The sequence below is a fragment of the Cygnus atratus genome, chromosome 20, assembly GCF_013377495.2.
Source record: "Cygnus atratus isolate AKBS03 ecotype Queensland, Australia chromosome 20, CAtr_DNAZoo_HiC_assembly, whole genome shotgun sequence".
Lineage (NCBI taxonomy): Eukaryota > Metazoa > Chordata > Aves > Anseriformes > Anatidae > Cygnus > Cygnus atratus.
In genome coordinates, this window is record NC_066381.1 from 6,789,833 (window position 1) to 6,814,417 (window position 24,585).

Genomic DNA, 24,585 nt, shown 5'->3' on the forward strand with positions numbered 1-24,585 from the left:
TATTTATAAAAATATGAAAAAAATAATATTTTAAAATAATAATAATCCATACAAGACTATCACATCTTCATTGTAATTATACCTAAACAACACTTCTCTGAGAGCTAGAGAAAAAATTTAAATGTATGAGGAATTCTGCAGGTTACGTTAATGTCTAGCTGGATATCTACTACTGTCTAGTTCAGTAACAAGATGGTTTCTTTTACATTTTATGTTTAAGACAATATTTATTGTAATTTGATTTCATTATAACAGGATTTCTATCTGAAGTGGACTTGGTAATGGTTTCACTACTTCAAGATCAATCTAATATTAAATTTTCTGCTTCGGACACTCTGGAAAGGGACCAACAAGAAGACTTCATGAAGACACAGGGGGATTCAATATCCCCAGTTCAGCAAACTGTGAGTAAGATGGCCCAGTTCAGTTCTCTTTCCTCAGAGACACAATCTCAGAATATTTAGTAGCTCCTACACTAAATCCCAGCATACTTAACTGGCAGCAAAGTAAACACTGAAAGTTTTATTTTTGAAGAGTAGAAATCTTATTTAGTGTTCTGAGTTGATTTTAAGCTCCATGGTCCATTTCCCATTTGATCCCTAGTAACTAAAATTAAACATATATAACAAAAAATGTTTTACTCAATTCTTATTCCTTTTTTTTTTTAACTACTATTATTTTAAAAACAAAACAAGCAATCTAGCTAGATATTAATCCAGTGAAAATGCTACACTTAAAGTAACTTTCATCCTATTTCTACTTAAAATGTAAAAAAATAATAATAATAATTAAAAAAAATACATCAAGACATTCTGTCCATTCCCTGTCAGTGGAAAATATCTTGCACTACAGAATTCCTTCTGACTCTTTTGGAATCAAGTGATCTCTCTCCTGTTGCCTTTATATTCACCACGTTTACCTTTCATAACAGAAGTACAACTAAGAATGTTGTGCTTTTGCTGCCTTACTCTGACAAATTTATGTAAACCACCCAGTTTATTATTTTTCATCAGACAGCAAAATAACCAATGTTATGCTTCTGTTATGAAAGTTTCAGGTGGAGAATTGACAGCACTGCTTTTCATATAGCTTTATATAACTAAATATAGGTGCTTTTTTAATTCTCATTTAACATGAGATATCATAAACACATGCGCTAGAACTACAGAGATGAGCAAGGAATTTAAGAAGTTACAAACAGAACAAATTCATGTTGATGTGAGAAGCCAGAAAGTGTCACGAGGTCAGATTTGCTTTCTGCAGGAATCCCTGATAGAACAAAGTTCTTAAATCAATATCTCTGACCCACAGACCCACGTGCAGATGAATGAAAAAGCTCTGCCATGTTCCACTCTGCAGACAACACTGGGTTTTATGCTAACTTCCCTTTGGGACTTCTTCAAATCGGGTTCTTCCATGAAGGAATATACTCCTTTACCTGTTCTCCCAAAACACTCTAAGAGCAAGTTGGACTTAGAGATGGAAGGGGAAAAGGGGACTATCTGATAATCCAACCTGACTTCTGGTTCATCACAGGATATTATTACATTTTCCCCTTCATTTCCCCCTCAAACAAAATAACCTGCTCTTGACTTAAACATGCGTTCTCAAAAGGCATCCGAGTTGTTACTCATCCTTGATGTCAGGAAAAATATGCATAATTTCCAAGCTGAATGTGCTCAGCTTCAGGATCCAGACACTAGTCCTCGTTAAGCCTTTCTCCTCTAGATTAAAGAGCCCTTCAGTAGCTATTATTTTCTTTTTGCTAAAGTGCAAAAGGGAAGGGAGGAGATGAGACAGGACGAAGGTTAAAATGTCTGCCTAGAGCCTACATGTCTCAGAGAATGAGTGTGGCTATGTTAATGAAAGGAAGTGATGTAACCAGCAGCATATCTGGCAGCTTGTAACACCATCAGAGAATGAGATCAAGCCTATTTGACTAAACTTGTATAGGACAAGATTTGCACTTATCATATTCCTGTCATTTAATCTTTCATCACTTGATCATACATCATCTTTTCCCTGGAACTGTCAGATCAACTAGTCAAAAGTTGCCTAAGACATCCTATTTTTCCCAGATAGTTGCACAAATTAGGATTCTCAATTCTTTTATTAATTTACCTTTGAACAGTTTTGGATACTAGGTGACCAAAAAACCTTTTAGACCTTTCAGGGCTTCTCGGTATTTATTGTCAATAATATAATTTTTAATGTGCTGGAAAAATACTTGTTCATCCTAATCCTAAATAAATGCCAATAATTCCTTGCAGGATAATCCCAGTTATAACTGCCAAGCATATGAGTCGGATGGCAGGACAGAAAGGAAAAGTTCAGAGTCTTCTCACAGCCCCAGCCCCGCTTCTCCAGCCCAGGATCAAATTCATGGGAGATACCCTACAAGCCAAGGAATCCACTGTGGCAAGAACAAATTTAAAGTCTCCTTCAGCGCTGAAAAATTCAGGCGGTACAGTTATGAGGAAAGTACTGTAGGAAATTATGACAGGTTTCTCAAGAGCAGCAGAAACCCCTTTCACCCCTACAAGAGGCAGATCAGTGAAGATGTGTTCCAGGAAGCACATCAAGCCCTCCCACCAGAAGGTCCACCTTTCAAAAATGCTAGAAGCATTGACTGTTTTGAGGGTCTACCGGGATCTACAGGCCCTGACGAGTCAGAGTCATTTCCAACTCACATTCCTAACATCTCCTCCGAACAACCATGGTGTAACAGTCTCCAGTACAGCACCCCAGGTCAAGATCACAGTTCACAAGTCATGGTCAGTATCTTTTCTACATTTTTTCTCCTGTTTTCAATGCCAAAATTATGCTTTTGGAATTATTTTCTTATCTCAATGTAACTACGCATACATTTGGTCTCTTGAAGTTACAGGCTAGAGTTCAGGATAGATATGTAGATTTAATTGTCAAATCTCCCTATTTTATTGACTTTCCCTACTGAAAAAGTCTTCAGAAAGATGCACAGGGGAAAGTATTTTCCAGTAGACATGAAAGTTAAAAATTCAAATCCTCCCTGACAACAGGTTTATATCACTGTCAATCAATTAGCGTTCTCAAGGAACAAAAGTTCACAAAACAATGTTTCAAGCACAAGGACATGTGCATCTAAGAACGCATATAGATTTGTTACAGCACCTTAGCTGACCTGCACTTTTCTTGGCATAAATAGAAGAGAAGCTCTAAGACATCAATCCTACTTAAAATTAAATGCAAGGTCTGTTTGTGGTATGTAGAGTGTAAAGGTACAAGGGGTAGTTCAGATACTGGATAGAGGCAGTCTGGGGAAGCACAGAGATCCCTGAAGAGAAAGGGAAATCACACTCTAGTAACTCCACAAGCTATCTTTGCTGCAATGCAAAGTGTAAAGCATATCTTTATAATATAGTGCAGATAAAAACCAATGACTACATCTGCCAGGAGAGGGCCCTAACCAATGGCTCTAAACTGGTTGTGACCCAAAGAATTCAAGGATTACTGAAAGGAAGAGGGGTTAAAAAAAATTAAATGGATTAAAACAGTTTACCAGGGGACAGGGGATGTTTTCAGATTACGTACCTGCAGAATGAAACTATTCAAGCTAAGGAGGAAGTTGATCTAAATCTCTTATTTCCTGGATGAATAATGTATCCTCTAGATCAGATGAGTCTAATGCAAAACCTGTAATCAGTTTATGAAATATATATATATATATACACACCATTTTCTTCCCAAATTCCTGAGCTGCAAGATGCAGAGAATGTAAAGCTAGCACCACAGGTGGCCCTATACGAAGCACCTCTGACTACTCAGGGAAATGCTAGCTGCTTCTTAATGTCTCCAGTAGTTCAGTTATTGTGCAACTTCAAAGCTCTTAAATAGCTTATAAGCTGCTGGCAAGTTGATATTTCTGGATAAAAAAAAAAAAACATCTTATGGTCACCAAAATAGCACAGACAATTGTCACTACTGGATGTGGCATTTGCTTGATGCTAGGATACCAAATTATAGAATCATAGAATATCCTGAGCTGGAAGGGACCCATAAAGATCATCAAGTCCAACTCCTAAGGAGAATAAGCCCAGTAGGCACCCCTACACTAATCTATACCATAAAAGATAATCATTATGGCCCTGCTTTGAAACAGAAGTTTTAGTGCTATGTGTTCCTTGAAATAAAATGCCCATGTGCCCATCTCTCAGAAGAGAATTCCTAGCCACAGTTGTTAAGTTTGGGAGGCAAACTGAAGTCAGTCCCTTGGCCCACGGAGAAGGGCACTACATAATAAACACTGCGGGGAATGGTGTGCTTAACCACTTACCCTCTTCCTAATCACAGAACTTCAGTGATAGCTTGAGTTACTGACAGCCCGCAAGATAAAATCAAGGAGTATGGAAAAGAAGGGGAGAGACACGTGCACACTCAGGAATGAAAAGTGGAGCATGCAGTTTGTGTATGCGGGGGAAAAAATAAAACTGCAAGTGACATTTTCTGAATTGTTTTTCTGTATGGAATTTGAACTGGGATTTCCTTTTTAAAATCAGTAATTACATAAATGAAAGAATGTTTCTTCTTGTACTCCGCTAGAGTGTAAAACAGATTCTGTGCAAGACTTATTGTGAACAAATCAAATCCAAAGAAGTATGAAGCATAACGTATAAATTGATGGGATTATTTTATTTTAAATTGAGGTGTTTTTTTCTAATAAGGCCTTCCCTAAATATTTTCTAGCAGGATTCAGACATCAAGCTTAGGACATCCCCACTGGAAGGGCAGCCGGGTTTGTATTGCTATCAGCCTCAAGTGCAGCAGATGTATTGCCCCTCACATCCTTTCCATCAGGTCAGTACAATATGTAGAAAAGAAATGCTGTATTTCTTGCACTTTAATAGTATAGTACTTATGGTAATAATTCAAAAAAGATAGATGAAACAATACCTACTAAATTTGTATTTGTGGGTTAGTTTGTGTTCATATACAGACATTTTGTTTACGACAATGAGATCTCAAGAGAACCATACCTAAATGCATTTTAAAATGGTCATTCAGAAAAAAAATTTGTAAAAATGGAACTTAGTACTGCTTATTTATATTTTCACCATTTTGCTCAAGAAAATTGGCTTTGAAAACAACTAATTTATTGGCATAGCCATTTACTGCCGTATAACTATTGGCATTTCAGGATCCCAGGGCATTTACTGTGTTCTAACTTCAGAATAAAATATTAAATATGTAACTGTATACTTATAATCTAGATCCAACATAGAAAAACACTTTTAAAGCAATGATGCTCACTCTGTTTTTGCTTGATGGCACACAAATCTCTTTTGCAATCTTTTGACTGTTACATCATCCCCAGTGAAAGATTATTCAGCTGAAGCATAATTGAGTATAATGCTGATGATGCATGAGAATGCACGATATGAAGGTCGTTCTTCCATAATGTAACTATATCATTAATACTGCAGATACACAGGAGTAACTGACACAATGCTTTTCTACATGTGTTTGGAAGTCATTTGAATATGTGTCAGTTCTTATTTTCAAAGCAGCATGCATCTAGTATCTTTGTAAAATCATACATACATCTCAACCTTAAATGTGATGCTAGTACACATTTATAGAAGTTTGTGAATATAGTCTACTGAGCTTTGAAAATTTGACATACAGGGAGGGTGTATATTACAGAAAGTCATCTTCATGACTCTTACATGTCTTTAAGTGTTTCTTTATATGTAAACATAGATGATGTTCCATGCGTTGACATTTTCCTCTTTTGTGCTCAAGTAGTGTACAAAACTTTGTAACTCTGTAACGTACAAAATTTTCAGTAAGTGAGATGTTTGGGGAGATAAAAAATATGCTTGAAACACTCTATTAAAAAAATAGTTAACGTGAAATTAGGGTAATGACTATTTTTCAGATACAAAGGTGGAAATAACACAACTACCAAAACTCATATATATATACACACACACACCAAACTCATATTTATATATAACATTTGAATATAAAAGCTCACACTTTAGTTAGGACTCTTGAGATCCCACTGACTGATGACTGATATTGCGGAATCAATTGTTCCATCTCATCCAACTTGTTCAAGAAGCATAAAAAACATGACTAGCAGAGCAGTGATGTAAAACCATAGAAAAACAAAAAGATTACTGTGGGATATTTCATTGGGATTGTTAATTCATATGGTGCGACCAGCCTGAGTCATTGAAATACTAATCATACCATTCATCCCAAGGATTTAGTCCCCAATGATGAAATGTATATCTGTAAGTTTATTTTTGACATGATTTTCTTTATGAGAAAATTTAAGTAATATCTGCATATAGATGCTGAATGACTGTAAAGAACAAGAATGTCCACATGTAGGAATTTATGACCATTGATAAAAGTAAATTACCCATCAAAAATAACTTCTTCAGAATTACATTTGTCAGAGTTTTGTAAAACATTGCTAAGGAAGAATGAAGTTACTCCGTACACCTGTAGTGGTATTCCATGTTTTTTAAGCTCTGCGTCTCATGCTTGTAAATCCCCTACCTGTCTACTGAAATGTAAAGGGAGGTGTCTCATTGTTATAAGACATAAACACTAAGAGAGGAATGAGTAAAACTGCGTAACTGTATCAGTCACTGGGAGACCTTCAGGGACTTAAGGCCCTTCTGAACGTCAGAGAGTCCAAGCCATCAGCAGGATGGCATGACAAGGCAGCTCAGCAAGGCCCCTCAAATCCTACAACTGTTTCTTCCTGCTCCCTCAGCCTTGGACAGCCTCTCTTCACTAAGTGGACCTTGCATTTAAATCAGATTAACTCCGGGGCACAGAGGTCCACTTCAACTACTTGTTTGTACACTTTGCACAAGGGCAGACCAACGTGCACAGGGCATCCAGGTAGTGCTGAAGTTCAAATAGTTTCAATATAAAGGGCTTTTTATACCCACTGCTCTCCTTGGGTAACCTTGCAAAGCTCTGGAAGTATATAGAAGCTTAAATAGGTGTGGGGAGGCTAGAGAATAACCTCACTTCTGCCTTTTTCCCTTACTCTGGCTTTCCATTAGCCAGAATTTACCTTTTTTTTTTTCCCCTAACATTTGGCAAAGGTAACTATCTTTAACGATCTTTTAAATTCTTATCAGCACCACCGTAATTAATTTTTTTTTTCTTTTTCTGGTTAGCCTAGGACTTCATAGAAGTCATAAAAGGTAATAACGAAATCAAAACAGAATAAAAAGAAAGGTGATGTTACACTACCATCCTAATTTACAAATTGATTGATTTGACTATTACTGTTTTAGAGGAAATGGGTCCCAGATGCAGGATTAACTTGCCACAAAAGCTCTGCTGCAATTATAAACCAGCTCCCTGGTGGGACTGCAGCACAGACATTATGAATGTGCCACAGCACCATACATCTCACAGGCAGTATAAATGTCATTTTCGTCTACATTTTAGCTCCAGTTACCTTGTTAATTCATTTGAATATTTTTAATTCCTTTTACTCATTCTGAAACGAGCACCCTCCCCCTGTCACTGCAGTTTTTACACCAGTACTCTTACTGCCCATGGGGGTTAAGCACATCCAAAAAGCCTGCAATGATACAGCTGAAACATCCTCTGGGAGCAAGATACAACAAGCACTACACCAGAGGAAAGTCCTCCATGCACCTGCAGGTTGGCACTGGGACAGATCTCTCACAAGCAGCAGGTCTCTGTTAGACTTTCCAGTATTTGTGCTTCTTTGTGTTACTATAGTAAGTGCACAGCAACACATCGTACCACTCAGAGAGGAAAAATGAGAGGTATGAGCTGCCAAAGTCTCAACAGGCAGAATTGCTGTCCATGTGCCATAATCGTAGGAATGAACAGTGATACAAGAGTGAGAAGAAATGGAATAATATATTTGGCATGAAGCAGCTCCACTATTAATGTTTTACATTTCAAATGTGAATGGATCAGAGCGATTTAAATCAGGAGGGAGTGAAGCTCAGGAGAACGGGCCCCCTAGCCTGGAGTGAAGGATGTTCAAACTATGCCTCACTTTTCATTAGAGGGATGAGAGAGGTGGACTCCTTCATTAATTTTGTCCAAATGATAAAATGGCCTCACCTTCCCCTTTGCTGGACACAACACAAATGGTGACTCAGATGAAAAATTACTTCTTATTGACCTGAAAGAAATAGCAGACACTCACTGAAGTCACCTACCCACCCACCATAAAACACTGACACCTTTCATGCCAGTTGTGCGACTGTAAAACCAGCTCAAGCCTGTCGTACCAGACCATTCCCCAGCCTCTGTTCCCTCAAAAAGGAGTAATGAATCCAATAAAAGAGAAATAATCCTTAAAACACCCAGTTCTGGTTTTTGGTGACAACATCACAACCAGCCCCATCTTAGTGTCCTTTCCTTTCAAAGAGCCACTGAAACCAATAAAATCAGAATTATTGCATGAATTGTCCGGTTTTCTACTCCAGTGAAAAATCTGCACACAACGCAACAAAGCAGGCAGCACCGAGCTGCACGTGGTAATTAGGTTGTAGCTGCTCTGGAGCCTGCACTTCTGCCCGGTATGTACTTTAACGTGGCAGGACATGATTAATTCTGAATGTCTCATTTCTTTCACCCTCTTCACTGTAGCAAACAAATTAGTGTATTCGGTAAGTTTTTCCACATTCCATTTCAGGCAGTTTAATATTAAAAAAGATAAAAGCAAGCAGGCAAAAAAAAACTCAAAATAAAATAAAGTTACTGAGAAACTGAAATAAATTATTCAGAATCCAGAATAAAGAAATAAACTATGAATATTTTGTAAGCACGTGGTAACCCCTCACAAGCTTTTTAAGGGGACAAAGACCAAGAGCAACAGAAACTGTTGGTCTGAAAATAGGAATGGCAGTAAGAAACTAAGGATACGTAGAAACTAATTACCAAGAAAATATTCCTGACAACTCTGGAAAGTTACATTATAGTCTTTCAGAGGAACCATAAAAAAAATCATGACACAGGATTTCCAGAGGTAAGCAGCAAAACACCAGAGCATGGCTCAGCAACCTTTGAGTACTAGCGAAGGCATGCAAGCAGATTTTTAATAGCGTGTGACATGATTCCTAATTTTGGCCATGCCCTAGCCCTGGCATCTGGAAAGATTCATCTGTAAGAGGCAGAAATTCCTCTCACACCAAGCTCCGAGTTCAGTGGGAGCCTTTCCCTCACCGAGAGCCAAATGATGGTATCTCCCCTTAGCGGGGCAGTGCTTCTTTGTTCTTAAAAGTTGCTTGCCAGCAAGTTTAAACTGTAATTGGGAAAAGAAAAATACGTGACCAGCTGCAGCGATGGAAAACTGAGAGCAAACCTGCAGAAACTCTGATGCAATCAGGACTATCTATATGGAATATCTGCCCTGTTCTACCTATTTTTTGCATTGCACATATTTCTATCATGGTAATTGCATGATAGGCCAGCCATTGCTTTAGTATGTCTTGAGAGATGGACATGCTTAGAGATCTCTAGACAAGACAGCTTCGCGTTCTGCTGCTCATCCCTAGGGATGGAGTGAGGGTAGCATAAATGCTATCTCCTTTTAGGTGCCCTGTTCATTCTCTTTAGGTTTCTGACATAGAAAGTGGAGAAAAATAAACTGCTTGAGGTGGTGGTTAACAGCAGTTAAGGTCCTGGCCTCTTGCAGAAGCCTGTCTCTTGTTGCTGATTATAAAGGGATCCTACACAGAGTAGCCTCACAGCTTCAGCACAAGTCAGGCAACACGAAAACCCGTCTGGGCTCCCGGAGGCAGGGAAGGAAGAAATGTCTCATAAGCCACTCTCCTGACCCAGGGAATGACATTACTAACTTATTCCATAATAAATTCATTTTAATACATATTCTGATGCCATTCATGAACAAAAGCTTTTGTTGTTGTTTGGTGGGTGTTTTTTTTGTTGTTGTTGTTTTGTTTTTTTTACTGTCTTGCCTGATAACAGCAAACAGAACAGATGCTTTGGGATGCTGTTCTCTTGGGAGCAGATTTCATACACTTTGGGTTTTTGCCTTGGTGTATCCCTCTCCAGCAAAAAGAAAAAAACAGCACAGAAACAAACAAGACTCAGTCAAAACTTTGCTGCTGCTTCTTACACTTTCAGTGGCTTTACTTAGGTTTCTTTTTCTATGATGCACATTGTTCAAAGTAGCTTGTTCTGTCCTTTTTATTTATTTGTATAAAGTTACAACATTAATTTATTTGTCCGCGTAGTGCAATGTTCTGGGGAGGGTGAGCAGGCTAAGATACTTCAACTAGAAAAGGGATAGCTGAAGGTGGAGATGCTTTAGGTCTATAAAATTATGCATTATCTGGAGACGACAGATAGAGTACAATGACTCCCATACTTCACAAGAACTCAGGAACATAACAGGCAATAATAAAAGCAAGTACTTTTTCTACGCACTTCAACACAAAACACACTGCAAAAGGATCTGGTAGCAGCCAAAATCCCAGGCAGTTTCTTTTCATACACGCCCTGTTTCTTCCACTTCTTAAGCATTAACTAGTAACACTAATGTTTTTCAATATCATGCTAGAAAGACTTTAGGTCTGCCGTTGCAAAACAGCTGTTAAACGTAGATGGAGGACAAGATCCTCAGAATTAAGGTTGAATGTTGTTATTAATACAGAAATATTTTGAGAACTTGTTGCTAAGCCAAGTGACATCTCTTTTCTTGTATCATCAGTATCCCTCTGGAGGCAGCTATCCCGTGACCTACATTACTTCTTCACACTACCCGTACCAAAGAATTGCTCCTCAAAGCAGTCAAGAATCCCAGCAGCCTCTATTTCCCAAACCCATCTACTCCTACAGGTAATAAAATATTTTTTCAAGTCCTAGTGTTACAGGAAATATACTGTTTACCCATGGCATATTTCCAGCATAATTTGCGACAACATGCTTACTCCTATTTGTCTTGTTCCCAGTGTGCTCTGTCCTGTTTGTATGAATCACAAGATGTTCCAGACTCTGGGGCCAAAGCAGAGGGAAATGAAATGCTGTAAAACATGTGAACAGTCTTGATCACCCACAGAAAACTAGACGTTTCTCTAATACAAAATCTTAGGTGTTGCAAGTTTCATCAGCACAAGACTAATCATGCTTAGCTTTAATACAGGTCCTGGAAAATACCCCTATTTTTTGCCTGTTTACTAGGGTAAGGAAATGCCTAGAAAACATATCAGATATGCTAGTTACCACGTAGGTTTAGCCCCCAAATGGCAGTCTAGTGAAGTAGATTAGACAAATGTTAATTATACTGGCTGTCATTGTCAGTCTGATACTCACTGTGTGCCCTGTATCAATTTAAGTATTCAAGCACAACCTTAAAAAAAATGCACCCTGCCAGGATTTAAAGGTTGTTGTCTTGATTCCACTTCCTATTACTTTATTTGAAACTCAGGTTGGACCTTCTACCTTGACAATTAACTCTAAAAGTTATGCAACATAAGGAGATTGCTTGTAAACAGCTAAGTGGAAACTTTAAGCATCATCCCTATTCATGCTGTGACAGTGAAAGCCACAGTAATTACAAGCACTGTGAAAAACATTGCCTTTCTTTCTGCTTCTGAACAGGCAAGCAGAACAGGTTTAAATACTTTTCTTTCTCTCCCTAAAGCATCCTGATCTTCATGGCACTCAAGAACAGCAAGACAGGGAGTTTGCCAGTCAGTGAGATTTACAATTTCATGACAGAACACTTTCCTTACTTTAAGGTGAGTTCTGCATTTACAGGGGGGAAAAAAAAAATCTCTCGCTCACTCTCACTGTCTGTAAGCTTCTCTGGTATCAGGGGGAGTAATGGTGGGGATTCAAGATGGAAAAAAACTTATTTTCTTACTAGATGAATATCATAACAACTATACACCTCTATGATCATAAACTACCCAGCATTTTATTCCACGCCTAGGCAGAATATATATAGTATGTGATAATATTTAACACAAAAATATACTGAGAACCATTCCAGCTTTGAGCTTGCGTAGATAACGAGTGGCCACTCCTCACTAACAACTCATAAAAAGGATAAATAATTTCAAAAACAACATCCATCCCTTCCTCTCAGATCTCAAATACAGGCAGAACTGGTCTTGTGGCTTCCTCTGCCATTAATAGCACCTCCGGACTCACGTGGAAGCAGAGGTTCGAGGTTATCTTGCTCTGTTCTGGAACTGGGATATCCATCTTAGGCAACCTCATCACTTGTACAAAGAAAACTATAATACGTGATAAATGGTACTAAGCTCATAATTACACTGTGATGCTGGTGAAGGTATGGGTGTATGGTTTGCACCAGGTGCTATTGAAATTTAAATCCGTGCTCTAAGAGAAAATGGCTTCTTGCACATGGAAGGTGAGTGGAAGGAGATGAGTCAGCACACGATCCCAGAGCAGAAGGATTACAGTTACATTTCTAAAAGAGCTATAATTGAATTGTCGGCTGCTGTTCAACACAGAGCTTTATTCTTGCCGATTCTCCAAAAACACCTCACTAAGATTCCAGACCGAGTGACCTACAATTGTGAACAAGACCCAAAACCAAAAATTAACCAACACGAGTCCGTCCGGTTTCCTATTTCTAACAAACATGCAGAAATTCAAATGGATTTAATGCAACTACAGAAAGGCAATTCTATCATTTGTATCAAGAAAAGACTACTAAGAATAATCTGATACATTTTTTCAAAGGTTTCGGATCTTAACTGAGGATAACGAGTGCCTGCAAAACAAATAAAAGTGAACCTGTCAGTAATCAGAGAACAAGAAAACACATTATCATGATGGATGAACTGTTAGGTTTCATGACACTTCTGTATTCCCAGAATTCCAGCTTTCCTCCCAAAGGAATCATCAGCTACCCTATTACTTATTACAAGTAAGAAAAGGGAACAGAAAAAAAGAGAGCCCTACCATCCTAATTCAAGAAGTATCCCATGACAACACCACTAGTTACAATCCATGGAATAAATCTGAAGCACTCGATATTCTTTTTCTTTTAAGTCACACGGACACAAATGATTTTAGGCTAAACACACACGAAATTAAGTATTGATGACAATGTAAGTGGGGAAAGGAAAATGGGTAGAATGGCACATGGCAAGAGAGAGATTTTTATTTCAGCCCTAAAATATTAGCTCTGTTTTCCATGCATTTGCCGCTAGTTGCAGGAAACACTAATAACACAAAGGAAAATAATTAGAGAATTGTGAAAAAGGTCCTGGACCACCACATTTTGAAACCGGTGTTTTGCAGAACTATGTTTCTTAGCATAAAGCACAAATTATACAATCTAAAGCAAAGTAACACATCCTTGTCTGATTACTTTTTTTCTAGAAAGAAAGCATAAATAAGTTTCAGACACACAGGTGGTAATACTAAAAATAAGTTTTAGAGGCATAACAGCATACCCACTTTTATTGATCAGACCAAACTGCAATTAATTCTCCTTTGTCTTACAATACATCTGATTAATAAAATTAATCAGCAGCTTGCAAATTAAATGCTGCTGCTGCCAACGTGCACAGAGTATACCCAAGACTGTAACTCTGCAAGGTGTCATCTTCCTGGTCCTGAAGTTAAGGGCATTGTGAAACAGTAGAAATATTTGGGAGACATACATCCTTTCCTCAACTACACATTGTATGCAAGTATCGTGTATTATTTATATGGTGATACTTCCAAATATCACATATATAGGTACGTGTTCATCTGTCTGTGTGTATACATATGCTCATTTGTGCCTTGTGTATACTTTTCCTACAGCTTTAAATAACTGTTTTATACCTAATCTAAACCTTTCTCTTCTTAATTATCAAGACCTGCCTGTTCCACTGGAAGGGTTCTTTTGCAGATCCTCATGTCTTTTTCTTAAATCATTTAAAAGTCAATGAGAATGAGGTTAGTGCTTTCATATGCACCATAGGAAAAGAATGGTGCAGAGGTTATTACTGGAACATCCAGTATTTTGCAACAGTATTATTTTTGCATTTTACTTACAAATACAGAAAAATGATTGAATAGTTTCATCCCAAACATCCTTAAAATAAGCACAGAAAATATGTCTATAAGGACTAAGCCCTATCTACTTCTGGTCTTTACAACAGCCCGTGGAATTACCAATATATGGCAAAAGCTAATATTCTCTATCCTCCCTCTTTTGGGGAAAGTTCAGAAAGATGAAGTAATGTAAAAATCGGCAAGGGACATTTTGTTGTTTATACTATAACTCACTAAATAGCAGGATTCAACAGGGGGAGGGGAAGCAATTTAAGTAGGAGAGAAACAGAGTACAAGTGTACATCGAATCTTGCTGGGAGACATTAGATGATACAAGCCTAGTCAAATTAACTCGTATTCGCTGCCGCAGCAAATTTAGTTTCTATGATGCAACAATCTCATTTCTAGTTGAAACAGAGCAATCCAACTCCTACGTCCTTAAAAAAAAAAAAAAATCTACACAGCTGAAGTTGAATTACTCTTTGATGTACCTCTCCCTTCTCTTGAGACCTAGATTTAAAGAGAAAGGGTTTTGCAAGATCACTGAACTCTTTAAACTTCAAGAGGCGGTCAGGATCAATGGGTCTGCACAATAATATTTTTTTGCTTGTCATCCTTTTTTTCTTTGTAGTGATTAGTGAGTCTAACACAAAGCTTTAATCTTGTTAATTGGAGTTATTGCCAGTGGTCCAAGAGGTTAGGGAGGTCTGTGGTCGGACGGACCTACAGCAGCAAGTATTTTCTTGCTCTGTCAAATTCCTTCTTCCCCACTACTCTGAATGTATCAATGGCAAAAACAAGCTCTAGGAAGGGATCCCAATTGTACGAGAGCAACTTCAGAAGCCGAAGCTCAGTTCATTAACACAGAACCAAATATTAACTTAAAAAAACTGGTGGCAGAGCAGTAACAGGAGCACGCTGCTGTAGCGTTCCTTCAGGGCCCAGCTAGGTAAACAGCTATTTTTCTCTGCTCAGCAATACCACGTTTAATGCAAGAACCTGTTCAACTCTTGGCACTAGTCTCCAGAATAAATCTGTGTACTTTTTGCTTTTACATTTCTAAAACTACCTCACAGTTTACACCCCCACACATTCTGAAAAGCTCTGAGAAACACATGCCACTCCCGTCTTCTCTGGGGCTTAGCAGTAACACCAATTATCCTGTCTAGATACAGAGGGATCCGTAGACTCACACACATCAAGAAACATGAATATTCCTTCAGGTTAGCTCATTCAGAACCTAAGTGCACATTTTACCTAGAAAGTTTTATTTACTTTTGGAACTGGCAGAAAATAGTTTGAATATGACCTGCAAGGGAGAAACACTGATGAGCATCTTTGGTGTTACCCTGTGGCAGAAGTGTCGGGTTTGGTATTTTTGTTGGTTTGTTTTTAAAAATAGAAATGCAGGGTGTCTCACCTATGGGACTGGCTAACAAAATAGTGAAATGCTGACATCAGGTGGGCCAAAAGGGTAGGAACTTTGCTGTTATGAAAGGAAAATACTTTCTGCTTTAGTTAACATCATGTTTTCAACTTTCACAACCAATCAATACTTTTAATGAAGAAAGCATTATACTTGACCCTCAGATTCTTCAGTTGGGCTATTAACTCCTTATTGCATGAGACAGACTTTCACAACAAGCTATGAAAGACCACTTTTTACTTTTATAAATAAATATAAATAATTATGACATATTTTGCATCCATGAATATAGATCGATAGTGAGTAGCACTTTGGCAACTTCACATGCCTTTGAGAGTTGTTTAATTTCTTTTAATTCACATGACACACAGATGAGTTGTTTTTTTTGTTGCTGTTGTTTTTTTGGAGGGGAACAAGAAAAGTATTCAAAATTAGTTATAAAAAACAGAAAAAGAAAAAAGGCTTCACATACACCTGTACTGAAGATCTTTCTTTGTAATCTAATGAGTTCTAAAGTCATTCTCACTAGAGATTTCTTCTCTCATCTCTGCAAATATCATTTGACCAACACAGGTAAAGCTAATTTAAAAAAAATAAACATAAAATGAAATCCTGATCTTACAATGACAGGGGAAGAAGTCTAGCTGAACCAGCAGTTGCATCTGTTACAGTGGAGCTGTGTTTCTCAGATTGTTGATTCCTACCATTAGGTGCCAAGTCATTTTTCCTGCTCCTTTCTTTTTTATAATTATACTGCAGTGGCAGTGAGCTAAGGCAGTTCTGCTCACACGTGCAACCAACAGCATTGTACAGCACCTACCAAAAGAAAAGCAAGGAAGTGACACATCAGGAATTTGCTGTAGGAATCTTTTGATACGAATCAGCACACTAATTTACAAAGCCTAAACATGATGGGCAGTATCTTTTGGCTGCATGACTAAGTAAACAGAAAGGAGTTAAATCAAACAAACAAAGCTCCGTAAAAACTTATATGCAATAAAATAGTACAGTGCCATTTCTTCAAGATCAATTTTAACAGGCGTTTCCCACCAGAATCTGAGCATGACCTTCTTCTGAGTGCTTCCCTCATATTCTCTTCAGCAATTCTTATTGCTTGAAAAAGAACTGAAAATAAGTTAATAAAAAAAGTAAAAATCAAAAACAAACAGGAAAAAATGTAAGCCAATTTACTTAATGACCAAGAGTCTCAAACTTTAAAGTCAGATCAAGAGAAAACTTTTAAAAATGTTGTCTTATTGAAAATAGAAAAAAAAAACATTTAAAAGTACATCAATAGATAATTATGAGCCAAAACTATTTCCCAATTTGCAGAAACATGCTTTAAAATCTATCATATATGTATGTACATCTCCGTATAAAACTGAGAAAATGGAGGAAGACTTTTTGGCCCCAAGTTTTCTTCTTTTTTCCATTCTTGCAGTTGAACGCAAAACTGCCCTCAGAGTAAGGAGGGAATTTTGTTTACACCTCATTAATTAGCAAACACCTAAATAAGAATGGAGGAATAATTTTAATGAAGCTTACACGTGCTGTGCAGTTTAAAGAGCCTTCCAGCTTCCACTACTGAGTTAAAAATAAACGTAAAGCAAAAGGTTCCAGTGATCAGATGTAGAAACCTGTATCTCATCTGTAGGGTTTGCAATTAAACCATTTGGTGATATAATTGGCTAGTATACAATGTTACACCTACAGCAGCAGGCTAAAATTCTTTTGAAATCTGCCTGGACACTTAATTTGAGTCCAAGTAGCATGTAGTCCCTCAATTATGTGTTTGAAGTTTTTCCACCTGTTCCAAAACAGATTTAGAAGACAGATTTCCTGTTACTTCACAGTTCTAGAATATAGTTCTTTACAGTCTTAATTCCTGTGATTTGCAAATTCACTCTTAAAACTCTAGCAGCCCCTCTGACAAGGCCAACCTTCCTGCTTAGATCGATTACTATTTTATCAGATTCCTCCCTTCCTGCACAACGTGACTCTAACATTTCTTGTGGCTTCCTTCTAACAAACAAACTTCATATTGTAGAAAGTATAATCTAATCAGCATTTCTTATAGTCTCACCAGTCAAAATGGAGAAATATATTTGGGATTTTTTTTTTCCTTGAAATTCCATTCTTAGATTGGGTTTGTTTTTCCAGACAGCTCCAGATGGCTGGAAGAATTCTGTGCGCCACAACTTATCTTTGAACAAATGCTTTGAGAAAGTTGAAAACAAGACAGGCAATTCTTCTCGGAAAGGCTGTTTGTGGGCTCTGAATCCAGCCAAAATTGATAAGATGCAGGAGGAGCTTCAGAAATGGAAGAGGAAAGACCCAGTTGCTGTAAGGAAGAGTATGGCAAAGCCAGGTCAGTAATGTATTAGTGTGTTAGTTCTCCAACAGCAGTCCCCAGAACTTTTCTTTGCAACGTGCACCAAGCTGTATAACAGAATTTACACATAATTTAGGAAAACATTTAAGAATTTTTCCATAACATATGTTTAAAAAAGCAGAATTAAATAAGACCTGGTTTTGCAGGAGTGCTTCTAAATAGGCCCCAAAAGCACAACTTTATCACTACAATGAGAAAAAATTCTCTCTTCATCTTGCAGTTTAGTGAGATGTCAAGACAACCTTGAAATAATTACTACAGAACAAAAATTTAAATTAACTGATAAATACACAATCTTTAAACAGGGAAACAATCTACTAAATACGCACTTAGCACTGACAATTTAGAAAAACATTTCAGGCTTTTGGAGTTCTCATTGCAAGGCCTGCACTTCTGTTTGCCTTTCCATTCATCCTTTTCCCGCGGAATACTAAAATTCCAGCTGCAAACTGTGAAGATTAAGGCTCTGCTAGGAATTCAATTACGGATTTATTTTTTTCCCCTTGTTTTGCAGAAGAGCTTGACACGCTGATAGGCGACAAAAACGAAAAGCTGAGATCTTCTATCATGTCCTGCAGCCCAACCGCTGTTGCAAGCGCATCCCTTTCCAGGCAGATGGCAGTCCAACCCCACTCCTTAGGCGAGCCCTCTCTTTCCTCCGGTGTACCACCGCCGCTCCATCCCATCCACACGCCTGGAGCCCTGCACGTCAAGAACCCGGTACCCAGCCTGCTGGGAGGGCAGCAAACCGCCTGCTACGCCTCACCACCGGGCTTCCCTCCCATGTCGAGCACTCTAATGCAGCAGACGCCCGAGCACCAGCCGCTGTTTCCTTCTGGGGAGGCTCCCAACGAAGCCAGAAGCCAGCCCGGCATCAGTCAGGACTCCCCGCTGCCAGCACAGACACCCCCGGCATGTGGCATGAAGGTGCTGGCAGAGCAGAGCGCGGCCAGGACGGTGCATGACCCGCTCCTGCAAGAAGGGGACCTCAGCACCGACATCGATGCTCTCAACCCGTCCCTCACCGACTTCGACCTCCAAGGTGGGCATCCAAGGTACTCCCACGGCCTAGGCTCGCCCCATCTTCCCCCTTCCTTTTTTAAATGCATCCCACATTAACGCAAACACTAGCAAAAATAAGCTTTACCTGGCTTTTTGAACTCATTGTGCACACCGCAAGCACCACCTCACTAGGTTACGTTATTCTGTGCAATATGGAATTCCACATTATGTCTTCAAAAAGTTTCCCAAGACAGCTACGGATTTACATCCAGGGTTTACAAAAAACAACCCTGCTTACTCTTGCCAAGGATTGCTGATATTATGTATTGCAATACGTTTGGAATCTTCTTCATCAATATTGATTCAAAGCCTTCCCATATCTTTGCTCAAAAGAATGCTCTTTACTCCCTCACAGGCTTCTCAGGCACCCACATGTTCTATGCACTGAATAATTATGTTATCTGAGGTGTTCTTAAATACTTAATCGTGCAATGCTGACACCAAAATTCCCAGTATTAAATAACTGAATCATCTTGAATGGATAGGATTTTGAACATGGCTTTCCATGCAAGAAAAGTAATCAAAAATACCAAGTTTACACATATATATAAACACATAAAAATTGCGGCCTCCAAACGAGCAGCTCTTGCAGCATCAAAAAGCACGCAAGGTTTGCCTTCCTGCATGGACAAACAGTGTTACACAAAGCAGCCTAAAAGACAGAGTAAAAGATGCAATTTTAATAATCCACAGCACTCAGCAAATGCAATTACCTTGCCATTGTACAGTCACAAATATTCTGCAATCCTGCCATGCCCAGATTGCTTTACCAGGATTAACAATGTAATTTTTTGAATCCTTTGCCACTTCCTCTTTCAGGCAGCCAGGTCTCACGTTCCATTCATTTCACTTAATCTCTGCCCATTTTATTCAGTTTAACACGCTCATTTGTAGTGTGAGTATTCCGCATGCTTCACTAATATGGTATGATTCCATCTTCCCTCTGTACTTGCCTTCTTCCTTAAGTTATTTACCTTTACCTAAGCTTTTTTTCCTTTCTTTCTTTAAAAAATTATCAAACTCAAATCAGAGGTTCTGGAACTTGAGATAAAGCCTTCTCACTGGTAGGAAAATCATTATGCACACACACAAAATCAAGCTTTTTCAAGCAAAAGTTTTATCCCATTTGATAGCCTGCAGAAGATGGGTATAGCTTTGGAGCAGCAGTATCCCTGCCAGCACCCTTCAAAGAAACCTTCAGTGAGGGACATGGGAAACGCAGCCCTCCTGCGGCACCTTGTTTAGTGCTGTCACTGAGACAGACATGTTCAATGGAAAGACAGGAAACATTTTGGCATAATTCAGGAAAAAAATGAATATTTCAGATCTTTTGATTCCTCAGGTCACTTGCATGTCCGGTAACTTAGTTTGTAATCCAGATAAAGCTGTGCCATAAGCATATGAGAAGCCCAGCTGTATTATTTGCAGATTTGTCTTCAGTAGCTTACAAAGATTACAGAGGTGACTTCCCCTTTCGTGGTGCTTTCTTCAACTAGAAGTTACACTTCAGTAAGGATATATTTGCAACAGAATCTTGCCAATTATCAACATAAATAATTTTCTTAAATTAATGCTTCTTTCTCTAAGATTTAAATTTATAATGGAGACAGACAAATAATAACTAGCTAAACCATCTTTCTCCTTTCTCAATCACAAGTGATTAAGAGTACATAAAGCATACACAACTGCATAATTGCTGATTTCTCACGTGAAACCACGTTTCAAAAAGGCATGAGTAAAGAAAGTTGAATCGATCCTTTTTGTTTTGTCACAGGAAATCTTTGGGAGGAGCTGAAAGATGACAGTCTAGCCGTGGATCCCCTAGTTCTCATTTCATCATCCCCATCGTCTTCCCAGTGTTTCCCTTCTCATTGCCAGATGGAGAACGGCGGCAGCAGCAACATCAACATGCAAAACGGAACTCCGCACAGCAACTTGCCTGACCTACAGCTGACTACCCTTTACTCTGCCTTTATGGAGTTGGATACAGTGTCTCCTGCCTACTTAAGTAATTCTGGATCCAAACCTATAGCACTAATGTGAACCACACGCCATCCTAGTTATAATTATTTTTGTCCAGATACAGCCCTAACCATCATACACACACACACAGTTTATGTCAGCTACAAGTGCTGAAACCATGGCCATTGGAATAAGAGTGATCTTTTTCCAGAACTCACCTGCAGGATATGTAGCTTTACTTTAATAACTTCTACAGATACTAAAAATAATAATAATAATAATAATTAAAAAAATGGAAAAGAACTATTTAAAGATAATGTTGTTAACCACTGTATTGGTCAACACCATTTTATCAAGCCACTCATCTTCTGCATCTTCCTGAAACAAGTGACTATAAGAAGAAAACTAATGATTTTCAGATATTTTTATGAAAGCTGCTTGCAAATGAACACTGAAGTCAAGGGAAACGATAATCTAACTTATTTCCTGAAGCCAATGATGTCAACAACATCTGCTACAGACCACTACAAAAAAATAACAAAAATAATATTAACAAAAAAATCCACACACTAAAACATTTATAGTCCCCTTGAAAGAATTTCTGGGTTTTGATAAACAAGAACATATCCTGAAAATTCTGCAAGTATTAGAAGATAGAGGACTAGCTGCTGAGAGACTAAAACAAAGCAACAAATATGCTTTAGTGACAAATCTAAGTTTTACTGTGTTTTAAAAGAAATTTAAAACTGTTTTTTTAATAAAAAAGAACAAAACAATTTAATAGAATTTTTACTTGGCTGCTAATTATTCATATTAATTCCTCTACTTTTACCCAGATAAGCTGAACAGTAAGATGAATTATTCAACCATTAAATCAAGATTATTTTTATATTACTACTATCATTTTTCAAAAAGACAGAGAACAATAATTGTTGCAGCTAGCCAAATCTGGAGAGCATCTCTATTTTAGCATCTAGTTGACATCTGAAACATCCACCAGGGTTTACGATGATGCTGATGAGCCCTTGCTTTAGCATAGCACACTCCTCCTACTGTGAACTAAACCGGGGCTTTTCAGTAGCCATTTCCTCAGGAACACTCTTCTCTCTCAACTTACCATAAAGCTGCTGCTTGTGACATTACAGAATTGTTTTTTATTGCACATGAAGACAAAGCAATTTGGAGCAGGAACCTTTAACACTAAGGAATATAGTCTACAAACCGAATAAATATGAAAGTACGCTTTCTTGGATGACATCTCTGTTCATGCATTGTGGAAACAGGAGAAACTAAGCAGGTTAAAATTTGAGTTGGACAAGGTCGCTTACACTGCAGAAAAGAAAAAAAAAGTAGCAAGGAACTGTAATGAAAAGCACAGACGAGGTAGAAAGAACAGTGAGACAGTACTGATGAAATAAGCGCACATAGGTCTGGCTAGCCTACCTTCTCAGCAAGGTGGGATTAATGCCACTTGAGACTGCAGCCAAGCTCAGGTTCAAATCTACACCCTCATCTATGCCTACTAGCCCAAGCTTAAAGCAAAAGCAGATTAGGGGCAGACAGGTAGAGAAGACCTCAGAAGAATACGTGTGATGTAACTCATAATCCCTTACACAGCTATTAAGAAATCCACACTTGATTTGAGCCCCTCTTGCTCTGCATTCCTGCAGCCAGAATATGCAGAGTGAGAAACATATTCAAGCTTGCCAAGCTCTTCTCTGGAGAAAAACAGCAGGGACACGGCCATACAAACAGAAGTTAGGAGCTGGGAGAATCGATTCTTGACATTCACATCACTAGAAACATGCAAATTAAATGACAAGCCTAAAGCATACACTATGTAAAGTTGATGAACATTATATTCAGTATAATTTAAAAGTTACCAAGTCACAAATAAATATGTATCAGGCACAAGCTTAATGAGCGATAATACTATGCTAGATACCTTTTAGGAAAAAAAAAAGAACCAAACAAACATATATTCTAATGTAACCATGCACTGAGGGAAAGCAAAACCAAACAGCCCGCCCCACACTCAGGTAGCAGCAGGCTGCTGTACCCCCTGCCGGCTCTGCAACACATAGCTATTACTCCTTGAAATATGCCAGCATCACTCCTAAGCCTTCCAGAAAGGGAGATGACAGTGTAAAAAAGCAGCACTTGCCTAGACTAAATGAATAAAAGATGTCTGATTGTCCAACTTACAAGGAACCATGGAAAACGTGACAAATCCTACCTATTTCATGAGCTTCATTGGAACCTTAACAACCGTTTTCAACGTCCATTCAGCTCCACAGCTCTTTCCTTGGCAACTTGGGGCTGGAAGCAGAGCCTAGCACTAATAGGAACACATTGAATGCACCTGGTTATGTAAGTGGCCACAGTTTGTGTATCTTTGTCAGAAAAACAGGAGCTAAAGCAACAAATGCATCCTGAATACATAGACCACAATACTGTAACGGGCAATAAAGTTTTGCAGGATTAAAAATAGACATATATATTTGGTACATAATGTCACCTACGAGTATTAGATTGTTTGGCTTGTGCTGAGAAACTGATTTCCACGACTCTGTGCACATGTATACTGCCTGCCCGACTCATTGAGCACAGCCGTGCCAGCACCCTGCACAGCTGGGGTGAAACCACCCGCCACGACCCTCCCCAGCTGCGGAGACACATCCACTCAGATTCAGGGAACATCCACACCGATGTCAGTGGGAATTCCAAAAATAGCTACTTACGCCCTTAAGGACTTTTCAGGATAAGACTGTCTCCATTTATAGGTCCTGCACTGCAAACACCGGTAAGGTGGTACACAGATCAACATTTTCAGAGGCCTAAGGGAGTGAAATATTCAGTTGCTAACTACCTTGTAACACCACATGCATCAAATTCCTGTTAGCCCATATAAAAATCCTTATAAATTTTTGCATACCAAGTACCACAGTGAACCACATGATGTCCAGTGAGATATTACCATACAAAACTAACAATCTTCCCACCAGTTTGTATTTGGCTGAGGAAAATGATGTCAAGAAAATGCATGAGAACATACCAGATGAAAGGCTTTAAAAAGGTCCATCACTCTAAAAGTACAGGAAAATTGTAATGAACTACTTGTGATTAAAAGAAATTCTTGAGACTATGGCACATGAAAAAAAAAAATCCATTAAAATGGACAGTATGATTCTGAACAGCACTTTACCAAGATGAGCTAAATATCTGCTACAGAAACTCAAAATTCATAGATTTTAAATTTGCTTTTAAAAAGATTTTTTTTTTACTGTGTTAAGGATATAAATTAAGGGGATAGCAATTCATTCATATTTCATAAATTCCTGTGGCATTCATATATTCTAAACTCTGCATTTACCAGTCTAGGACATTCTTTCAGATGCGCTAATACATTCTATGTATGTGACCGTAAGGATTATCACAAGCAGGGAAGGGGGGAACAGAAAGAGAGAGAAAAACCTAAGCTTCATAACGTATTCTATATTTTTCATGGTAATAAGTCTTTGAAGAATGACCAGACATAAAGAACAAAAAGGTAAATGAACACTCTGACATGTTTTTCTTGTGTTTTTACTTGACTTACTTGACATACTGTATTGACACAAAGGAGGCTTGTCCTCCTTACATAATTATAAGTTATTTATTCTAAGCACCTTAAAGTATTTTTTCCAATGCATTCTATATTTAA

At 38.3% G+C, this 24,585-nt stretch overlaps 1 protein-coding gene across 1 annotated transcript; it reads left to right on the forward strand.

Moving 5' to 3' along the window:
- The first annotated feature begins 281 nt into the window (after nucleotides 1-281).
- On the forward strand, nucleotides 282-20,963 carry FOXN1 (forkhead box N1). The gene is made up of 8 exons (XM_035561066.1): nucleotides 282-404; nucleotides 2,271-2,774; nucleotides 4,723-4,833; nucleotides 10,730-10,857; nucleotides 11,663-11,759; nucleotides 17,627-17,834; nucleotides 18,373-18,900; nucleotides 20,695-20,963. The coding sequence occupies exons 1-8, from the start codon at nucleotides 282-284 to the stop codon at nucleotides 20,961-20,963; spliced, it is 1,968 nt and encodes a 655-aa protein (XP_035416959.1).
- Nucleotides 20,964-24,585: the final 3,622 nt, after the last annotated feature.